Source organism: Narcine bancroftii, chromosome 11 (assembly GCF_036971445.1).
Source record: "Narcine bancroftii isolate sNarBan1 chromosome 11, sNarBan1.hap1, whole genome shotgun sequence".
Classification (NCBI taxonomy): domain Eukaryota; kingdom Metazoa; phylum Chordata; class Chondrichthyes; order Torpediniformes; family Narcinidae; genus Narcine; species Narcine bancroftii.
This window is the reverse complement of record NC_091479.1, coordinates 61,395,488-61,406,356: the sequence shown is the minus strand read 5'-3', so window position 1 is coordinate 61,406,356 and position 10,869 is coordinate 61,395,488. Positions and strand designations below refer to the sequence as shown.

Below are 10,869 nucleotides of genomic sequence, written 5' to 3'. Positions count from 1 at the left end.
AATCCTGACGTATGGAGACAAGACATTCCACTTCCAGATCGGCCAATGAAATTTTGCGTGGAGGTTCACCGTCTCATCCCTCCCGACTGCCATCCTGGATGCAGACTTCCTCCTCGCACACAGGTTTCTGGTGGACATTTGAGGTAGGTGCCTGGTGGACGCCCGTACCTTGCAGGCCGTTCACCTCGATGCCTCCTGCTTGGAGTAACAGCAGATGGCCACGATCAGCCCACCCACAGATGAGTTACAGTGAATCCTGGACGAGTTCCCGACACTCCTCAAGCCACAGTTCTCCGCTGCCTTGCTGCGCCATGGGGTGTTCCACCACATCCCCACCCAGGGCCCACCGGTTCATGCCAAGGCACGCCGGCTCCCACCTGACAAGCTCGAGGTGGCGAAAGAGGAGTTTTAGCACCTGTTGGAACTGGGGATCATTCGGTGGTCCAACAGCCCGTGGGCCTCGCTGCTCCACCTGGTCCCGAAAGCCTCCAGTGCCTGGCATCCCTGCGGAGACTATCGATGGCTCAGCGAGGCAAAAGTTCCTGACCGTTACCCCATCCCTCACATCCAAGACTTATGGCCAACCTGCATGTTGCGAGGGTTTTTTCCAAGGTTGACTTGGTGCGCGGATATCACCAGATTCCGGTGCACCCTTAGGACATACCCAAGATGGCCATCATCACTCCCTTTGGCTTGTTCGAATTCCTGCGCATGCTGCTCGGGCTCGAGAGGGACTTGGATTTCGTCTTTATTTATTTGGATGATGTTCTCGTCACCAGCAAGGACTGGGCACAACACAAGGCCCACCTACATGCCCTTTTCTCCTGGCTGGCCGACTTCGGCCTCACCATCAACCTGACGAAGTGCCAGTTTGAGAAAGAGTCCATGCAGTTCCTGGGCCATACCAACATGGCCGAAGGAGCCATGCCCACCGCTACAAAGGTTGCCACTATCAGGGAGTTACCACGCCCGGACAGCCTCGAGGGGCTGCAGGAGTTCGCGGGTATGGTTAACTTTTACAATCGCTTCATCCTGGGAGCTGCGCACATCATGCAGCCACTATTCGCCCTCATTGCAGCCAAGCACAAAATGTTTGCTTGGAACCCAGAAGCCTGCTCCGCATTCGTGGCCACCAAGGATGCCCTCGCGAAGGCCACCCATGCTCACCCACCCGCACACCGATCTGTATATGGCACTCTCTGTCGATGCCTCTGCCATAGGCATCGGTGGTGTCCTGGAGCAGCAGGTGAATGGACATTGGAAGCCGCTGGTATTCTTCAGCCACCTGCTCCACCCGCCAGGATGCAAATATAGTGCCTTCGACCGCGAGTTACCGGTCATGTACCTGCGGTGCAGCATTTCTGCTATTTTTTGGAGGGGAGGACTTTTACTATCTTCATCGACCACAAACCACTCACCCAGGTGCTCGTGATAGCAAAGGATACCTGGTCGGCCTGCTAGCAGCATCACCCCTCCTTCGTGTTGGAATTTACCACCGACGTTTGGCACAAGGTGGGGAAGGACAATGTGGTTGCCAATGCACTCTCGCGACCGGCCATCTGCGCGCTGATGCCCTGCCTCGACTTCGACCAGCTCGCCCAGGACCAGAAGACTGTCATCATGAATCTGCAGTTCTGAGACCTCCTGACTCCGAGCGGCGAAGGCACCATCCTGTACGATAGCTCCATGCGCATCCCGCGGTTAGTGGTTCCCCAGCAGTGGTGCAGGTAGGTCTTCCGTCACATCCACGACTTTTCACATCTGTCCATCAGGTCCACGGTCCGGATGGTGGCAGAACGGTTCATATGGCATGGGCTGCGGAAGCAGATTGTGGGCTGGGCCAGAACATGCACCCATTGCCAGACATCCAAGGTGCATAGGCACACCGGGGCGCCCGTACAGGAGTTTGAGCATGTCCAGGAATGGTTCAGATGGTTCAGCCACTTTCACATCATCGGACCCTTACCCATTTCCCGTGGCAACTGTTACCAGTTTATGATGGTGGATCACACCACTCGCTGGCCCGAGGTGATCCTGATGCCAGACGCCTTCACTAACTCCTGCTCCTGAGCACCGTTGCATGGTTGGGTCATCCAGTTCCGCGTCCCGGGTCACCTCACCAGCGATCGGGGCACCCAGTTCACATCTGCGCTCTGGGCACAGGTCACCAACAGGTTAGGGATCCAGCTACACCGCACCATGGCCTACCATCCACAGGCTAATGGACTGGTCAAACGTCTGCACCTGCCACCTTAAGTCGGCACTCATGGCCCACCTCATCAGTCCTGACTGGGTGGATGAACTGCCTTGGGTGCTCCTGGACATCCACTCCACTCCCAAGGAAGATCTGGAGGCGTCATCAGCTGAGCTGGTCTATGGTGCACTACCTGGTGAGTTCATCAATGCACCTCACAAACCCCAGCTGTTGCCGCACGAACTACTTCCTCACCTCAGGGCACGTTTAGACTCGTTCAAGCCCCCACTGCCGCCCAGGCATGGTACCCGCCCGTCTCACATTCCTGGCGAACTGCTTTCCGTGGAGTATGTTTTCGTTCAGCGGGGCCCGACCATGGCACATCTGCAGCGACCATATGAGGAGGGGACATACAGGGTTGCACGTGTTCCGGCTCTATGTTCATGCTGGACATTGGCGGCAGGCGAGAGGTGTTTACCATGGACAGGCTGAAGCCCGTGGTCATAGCCCAGCTCAAGAAGCAAGGCCGCCCGGTGAAAAAGGACATTGGTGCCAGTTCTGGGGGTGGGGCTGTGTGGCAGGTCACCACGAGGCAGGCAAACCGGCCTCGCTTGTAAACCACGTGGCAGGGCAGCTGGCCAAAATGGCACCATCGGGGGTTTCCCTTCCTTCCAGCACGGGGCTCAGAAGCCCGCACTGGGGGACCACGTGACGCCCGGGTGACATCAGCGGCCTCCAGCACTGTTCTCAGCCAGGTCTGGGCTGGGAGTATAAGAGCAGCCCAGCAGCCTGCAATAAACTAGTCTGCTCACTGAGCTCAACCCATCTGGTTGTGTGTGTTCTTTCAGGAGCGGTGTAGCTGCTGCTACAGTACAGTATTTTTACAGCTGATTTTAAACTCTGTCTTGAAGTTCATGAAGCACGGCACACCCATGGAGGTACATTTCCAAGCGTCATCACATTCACAGGCTAGCCTATCTCTGACCCTGTGAGGTTGTTATATCAGGAAGGGGGCTGCTTGTTTGCATTGGAGCATTAAAAACTGAAAACGGCATTTAATGACAAGGCTTGCTTTACTCTGGATTGCACATGTGTAACGATCCTCTCAGGAAAACAAAGATGACTGCATAAACAGACTTAAAACCAACTCAGGCTTCTGATGACTTTGACTCACCCAGGATTAGGATGTGCAATACAAGTGTAAATCTATCAGTAGTGTGATTATTTTCAAAGTCCTGTGTTCTCTTTCCATTTGGTCATTGGTCTTGGCACAAAGTGAGCATTCTTGCTTATGACTAAGAAGGTTGTGGGTTCAAGCCTGCTCCTGCGTCCAATATATCCTTGACTAAAGTATCAGTGCTCATTTGAAGGGGGAAAGTGCACTGTAGAAAATATCTCATCATTTGGAGGCTGGGGCACTACACCCAGGCTCCATCTAGCTTTTCGGCTGAATGCAAAAGATCTCACTGCCCTGTTTAGAGAGCACAAGAGTTTTTACATTGTCCTGGCCTCAGTGAACTCTGTTAAAGAGTTGGCCAGTGGCTCGACAGGTTGTGAAGCTGCCTCACAACTCCAATGAGCCAAGAGTGATGGCTGCCTGAGGGGCATTTACAACTCCTTGCTGCAAGTGGTTTCTGCCGGGTGCATCCTACATTTTAAGATGTCCCATTCAGTAGGCTGTCGATGGATTTGTGAGAGTAAACAGATCGCACAGAAATTTGTGGGAAATTATGAGGAGTGTAGATAAAGAAGATGGTTCTCTACATCAGAGAGACTGGATGCAGACTGGGAATCGCTTTGTTGAACATCGCAGCTCTGTCCACTGCAATAACATGGATCTCCCAGTGGCCACCCACTTCAATTCCCCATCCCATTCCTTTGCCAACAAATCTCATGCACTGCCCTAGAATGAGAGCACCTGCAAATTGGAGGTAACAACACTTCATCTTCCGACTGGGCCCCCTCCAGCCATATCCTGTTTGGCTTTCGTTAAATCCCCCCCCACTTCAGTTCTTCGGCCATCACCTTCCCCCACCTCTCTCTCTCCCTTCACTGTCTCCATTTGAACAAACATGATAAATTCTTACCTCATCCCTTATCGTATCCAGTTAACACCTTTTGCTGGTCTGGATTTCTTCCCCAGCCAGCATTGTCTGAATTTTAAAAAAAATTAAATTTAAATTTTTTTAAAATTTAGACGTACAGCACAGTAACAGGCCACTTTTGCCCACAAGTCTGTGCCACTCAATATATACCCCATTAACCGACACCTCCAGTATGTTTCGAACAGTGGGAGGAAACCAGAGCCCCTGGGGAAAACCCACGCAGTCATGGGGAGAATGTAAAATTTCCTTACAGACAGCACGATATTCGAAAACATGGTCCTGATCGATGGCACTGTAAAGGCATTGCGCTAACTGCTGCGCCAACTATGCCACCCTTTTCTGAGTTTTCCTGCTTCTGGCTTATTCCCTGAAGAAGGGTTTGGGCCTGAAACTTCAGTGATAGGTCTTTGCTTTTTATGAATGCTGAAAGACCGGCTGAGATCCTTCAGCATTTCAGTGTGTTATTACTGCAATCACAGCATCTGCAGGCTTTTGTGATTCACTCCCGTCATAAAATAAATGCAAGCAAGCATTTTCCATTGAGGTTAGGTGAGACACAATCAGGAGGACATGAGTTTAGGGTGAAAGGTGAAATACTTAAAGGGTAAATTGGGGCGAAACTTCTTCACAGTTCGAGTGAATTAACTGCCAATTGAAGCAATGAATGCGGGCTTGACTTTGGCATTAAAGAAAAATTGGATAGGTACATGGATGGGAGGGGAATAGAGGGCTATGGTCTGGGTGCAGGTCAGTGGGACCAGGCAGAATAATAGTTTGGCCCAGACTAGATGAGCCAAAGGGCATTTATGGTTCTACTGGAAGTGCTCTGAGCGCTGGCATTGATTCGGTGGGCTGAATGGTCTTCATCATGAGGAAATACCTATCTAATTGTTTCTTTAGGAGACTGTAGCAGGCGAACAGGTCACTTTTCACTGGAACCATGGGGCAAAATACTTGAGTAGGAATTGGAGAACCTCTAAAGTCCCGACATGTACAATATTTCTTCATCTTTTGGAGAAGCAAGGAAATTTCACCAAGAAAAGTGCAGGAAAGTTTTGGTCACTTGTGAAGAAATTTTCCAAAATATATTCAGTGATAAACAAGATGACCCCCTCCCCAAATAACCAATTTTAATTTCCATCCATAACCACTGGCTTTATGTATGTCAATGGTCACCACCGGAACTCCTGCAATGAGAATCTTTGTTGTACAAGGACAGAGCATGATAACTTTACCGAACAATATATTGACTAGTGATGCAACTTCACAGAATTCTCAACCTGCTTTCCTCTTTCACTGTTAAAGAGTATGGTTGCTACCAAAAAAAAATCAATTCTTGAAAATGAATCATGACATGCAGAATAAAACGAAAAATCTCTTTCGGTCGGATTCATTAGTCTCCATATTTCCACTAAATTTAATTCTCCCATCAACTCAATTATCCTTTTTGCCATTTTAGTTCTCTTCACAACTTTTGGAGATTTATCCAACAATGGATCCAAACAATTAAAATCCCCTCCAACCATAATGTTCTCATTTGAATGATTCAAACACAAAAACTCATCAGTTACAAATTGTACACCATCTTAATTCAGTGCATACAAATTCATCAAAGTCCACGCTTCTGAAAATAATTTACAATTAACCTTCACAACCCTACCTGCATTAGCAGAAAAAGATTCTAAAATAAAAGGTATGTATTAAAATTGCTACTCCTTGAGCCTTAGAATTAAAAGAAGACGCTATCACATGTCCAACCCAATCCCATTTTAATTTGAAGGGTTCTTTCTCCGTCAAATGTGTCTCTTGTAAAAATGCGATGTCCATCTTCATCTTTTTGAGATAATCCAACTCATGTTTCCTTTTTATCAGATGATTAATCCCTTTAACATTAAATGTCGCAAAATTCAATTTACTCATTACCCCCCTCTAAGTGGCAACCAACACAACAAACTTACACAAAATGTGAGCTCCTAAAAACCTCCTTAAACTACCAATATGAAATTAAAATAACCCCCCCCCCCATATGTATAAAAAAACTCTCAAACAACAACAAAAAATCCACCTAGGTGGTACCCCCCTCTATTATGTGGATGTGGTCTAAACCACTAGTGGCAGATGACTTTGAAAGATACAGAGTCATCCCCCACCCCCTCAGCTGATAGTCAATATCAAAAGAAAAACTTTTCCATAACCAGAGTCAGTCCACAACTCCCAAGACCACCCGCAGCTTGACCATGTCTGGCTTTTCACCTTGCTGGTAGGTGGGGAGGGGGAAATTGGGGTGGTGAGAGAGGGAGTGATATGTTTATTGAAGCCGAACCAAATCCCCACTTACAATTGCGATTGGGGCAGAAACAACAGCCAATTTATCCTTGTCCAACCCAGTGTGCAGGAGAGTGCATTACATTGCAATGCACAAAAGTGCTGGAAAATCTCAGCAGGTGACGCAGCATCCCTGGGAAGTAAAGGGGAACCAATGTTTTGGGCCTGGACCCTTCATCAGGGATAAGCAAAAATCAGCGGGAACCGGAATAAAAAGACAGGGGGAGGGAGGAAGGAAGGGGGAGGAACACAGACTAACAGTTAAGAGGTGGATACAGCATTAAAATTGATTTCTCTGCTTTCTGCTACCTTGCTTGCTTTGTCTTTTCCCTCCTCTTTCCTGTCTTTCCAGTTCTCCCCTTCCTCCCTCCCCTCATCCACCTGTCATCTTCTGCCAATCAGCCACATTCAGACAAAGAATTGTGATTAATTGCTTTTAAACACCTTAAAGTGTCAGCACAGCTTGCATGTTGGTGGCCTGGTTCCAAGACAGGTACTGAAGGAGGGGCTTGAGCGTAACAGCCTTTATGGGGATATCCAGGAGGGAGGAGATGCAGGTTCAGAGGACGGGCCAGCCCATACATACATCTATACACATAGTGGTAGCACCACACTGCCTTTAGCACACCTCCCATTCCCTTCTAGTTTGGATACCTTGAAACGTCGGTGATGGATCTCCACCTTCGCTACATGACGTACCCTGTTTGACCTGCTGAGTTTCTCCAGCATTTTGATTTTTTTTTTTAAACCACAACGCCCACAGATTTTCGTGATTTACTTCTCAAGAGATAGATGCAAGTGGAGAGTAGAAGAGAAAACACTGAGGGGACAGGAGAGAGAGTGGCTCTCTGGTAGGAAAGGAAGGGGGCGGAGAGCTGGAGAAAAGGGGACAGAGGGAAAGGGAAAGAGAAAGAGAGAGAGGGCCAGGGGTGGGGGTGGGTGAACCAAAATTGGAGAGGTTGATTTCTGTTATCCATTGCCACAGCTTTGATCAGGGATCAGACCTGAACATTGGCTGTTTCATCAGTGATGCTCATCCAGTTGAGTTGAGCTATTGAAGTCTGGAGTTTAAAAAAAACCCACAAGCTGATTGATATTATGCCATCAGGGGGTCAAAAGCAGAAGCCGGGAGGCCAACTTCTCAGATCAAAGTCCTTTCTTGGAAGGAGTCCTTGCCCCTGATAAAGGTGATTAAGGGTGGGACACACAGGCAATTCTAGAGGAGTGATGACCCCCCCCCTCCCCCCCTCCCCCCTCCCCCCCTCCCCCCTCCCCCCTCCCCCCCCTCCTCCCTCCGTCCCTTGTCCGATCTGGTCTGGGGTTGTTTTGGACCTCCCGGGGGGCTTTTATAAAGTTGATATTAAACGTTTGACGCCATCAGCCAGGCGATGCACTTTTTAACCCTCCCCCCGGGGAGGGTAGAGAGTGGAGCTGGAATTGACGAGGGGGCTGTTTTAGGCGGAATACGGCTGGCAGCCCCGGCTGATGCTGGCAGGGGAGAGAGATCCAGTCTCCGAGTTTTGCCTCCAGTTGAAACTCTCAGCCCCGCACTCACTCTCTCGCCGGCTTCCAGCGCGCAAGTCTCGCCAATGACCCTGGCCGCAGCTGGGCGGCTCCGGGCCACTTTGTGAACTTGTTCGGGGCGAGATGGGCTTCGAGCTGGATCGCTTCCCCGGGGAGGTGGACCCCGAGCTGAAGTGCAACCTGTGCCACAAGGTGCTGGAGGACCCGCTGACGACCCCGTGCGGGCACGTCTTCTGCGCCGGCTGCGTCCTGCCCTGGGTGGTGCAGCAGGGCATGTGCCCGGCGAAGTGCCAGCCGATGGCCACCAAGGAGCTCAACCACGTCCTGGCGCTGCGGAACCTCATCTCCAAGCTGGACATCCAGTGCGACTACCGGCTGCGGGGATGCACCAAGGTGGTGACCCTGCAGAACTTGGCCGAGCATGTGGAGATGTGCGACCACAGCCCGGCCCGCTGCAGGAACAAGGGGTGCAACGAGGTGCTGAACCTGAAGGACATGGACGTCCACATGCGGGAGAGCTGCGAGTGCCGGCCGGTGGGCATGTGCGAGCAGGGCTGCGGGCTGGTGCTGCTGCACCGCGACCTGGCGCCGGCCGGCGGCCGCCACTGCTGCCTGCAGGCGCTCCGGGCGCAGAGCGGCTCGCTGCAGATGCAGGCGGCCGGCCTGGCGCAGGAGCTGAGGCAGCAGGCGGCCCGCGCCGGCAAGCGGGAGAAGGCGCTGCTCGCGCGCGTCTCGGCGCTGCAGAGCGAGGTGCAGCTCACCGCCCTGCGCTACCAGCGGAAGGTGCAGCGCTACATGGGCCACGGCAAGGAGGAGGCGGGCCGCTGCCGGGTGAGCCCCCGGAGGGGAGGGGGGGGAGAGGGTGGAGGTCGTAGGGGGGGAGAGGGTGGAGGTCGTAGGGGGGGGAAGAGGGTGGAGGTCGTAGGGGGGGAGAGGGTGGAGGTCGTAGTGGGGGAGAGGTTGGGGCTGTGGGGTGGGAGAGGACTGGGGGTGGTGGGGTAGGGAGGTTGGAGTCGTTGGGTGGGGAGAGGGGTGAGGGTTGTGTGGTGGGAAGAGGGGTGGAGGTCGTGGGGGGAGAGGAGTGGGGGTGGTAGGAGAGGTGGGGAGGTGGGAGTGGTGGGGAGGTGGGAGTGGTGGGGAGGTGGGAGTGGTGGGGAGGTGGGAGTGGTGGGGAGGTGGGAGTGGTGGGGAGGTGGGAGTGGTGGGGAGGTGGGAGTGGTGGGGTGGGGAGTGAGTGGGGTTCTTGGGGTGGGGGTAGGGAGGTGGGGGTTGTGGGGGAAGGGGTGGGGAGAAGAGTAAGGGGAGAGGGGTGAGGGTCGTGGGGTGGGAGAGGAGGGTTAGGAGGAGGGGTTCATGGGGGGAGGGTTGGGGTCATGGGGTGAGGAGAGGGGGTCATGGGGTGAGGAGAGGTTGGGGCCATGGGGTGGGAGAGGAGTGGGGGTCTTGTGGTGGGGTAGGGAGGTGGGGGTCGAGGGGTGGGGTTGGGAGATGGGGGTCATGAGGGGAGGGGAGAGGAGTGGGTGTCATCGGGAGGGGAGAGGAGTGGGGGTCGTGGGAGGGTAGAGGAGTGGGGGTCATGGGGTGGGTGGAGGCTGTGAGAGTCTTGAGGAGGGTTGAAGGGAAGAGGCTGGGTGATGGGTGAGGAGGGGGGAGTCAGAGTGGGGGATGATGGGAAGAGAGCAGAGATCGTGGGAAGAGTGGAAGGAGTGGAGATCGTGGGGAGCGAGGAGGAGATGGAGATCATGGGAAGAGAGGAAGGGTTGGAGAGAGGGTGGGGTTCGTCAGGAGAGAGGAGTTGGAGTGGTCATTGGGAGGGAGGAGGGGAATGGGGCTTGTGGAGAGAGTTGAGGGTGTGGGTTCCATGTGCTGAGAGGAGGGGGGAGAGAAGAGGAGGGGTCCTGGAGAGGGGCTATGGGGACATGGGGGTAGGGTAAGAGTCATGGGGAGAGGACAGGGTTGTGGGGTGAGAGGAGGAATGCTGAGTTCAGGGGGGAAGAAGAGGAGGGGCAGAAGAGGAAGAAGGTAGGGGCTCATGGGGATAGAACATTAGGTGGGGGAGTTGTGGACAGGGGTGAGGTGTGAAGAGAAGGGAAGGAGCGTGTTGTAGACATGTGGGAGAGGGTGTACTGGATTAAATTGGAAGAAGTAGGCAATGTCGAAGTGAGGAAAGGGAAAAGTTTTGGACTGTCGAGGGACAAAAGCAAGTCCAGGCAAAGTTGAGGAAGAGGGTTGGAGAGTTGTGTGGAGAGAGGATTATTGTGGGTGAGCAATTTTTGGGGTTGAGTGTGAGGCAGGGGAGAAAAAATGTGAATCCGGGACAAGATGAGGGAGGGGGAGACAATTGGCAGAGGATCAATTGTACCTGACATTTGCTGTGTTACAATCCCTTTCTCTGCACTTGCTAAATGTCAGTTGCCCATGTAACTCCAGTGAAAGAGACCAAACAGATTGGGATGAATTAATTCCACAAATTCTCACAGTCTATTTTTTTTTACATTTATTCTTCCCTTGATGTTTTAACCAAAGGAAAGTTTTAGGAAATTTGCAAAATATTTATCATCACTTTGGATCAAAATGCAAACAAAAGCTGTGCTGGAGAACGAATGTTAATTAGTGTTTTTAAAAAAAATTATGAATCTTTCAAGTGTCAAAGCATTTGTTTCCAATTTTGCACTTAGCTCTGCATTAATTTAAAGACAAAGTTGACTGGATCACAACGGC

At 52.1% G+C, this 10,869-nt stretch overlaps 1 protein-coding gene across 1 annotated transcript in view; it reads left to right on the top strand.

Annotated features, from left to right (window-relative positions):
* The first annotated feature begins 8,124 nt into the window (after positions 1-8,124).
* Positions 8,125-10,869, top strand: part of LOC138745796 (E3 ubiquitin-protein ligase PDZRN3-like) — a 496,353-nt gene continuing 493,608 nt past the window's right edge. The window contains exon 1 of the mRNA XM_069903108.1: positions 8,125-8,979. Coding sequence (XP_069759209.1) covers positions 8,272-8,979 — 708 coding nt within the window. The 5' untranslated portion in view covers positions 8,125-8,271. The remainder of the gene's footprint in view (positions 8,980-10,869) is intronic.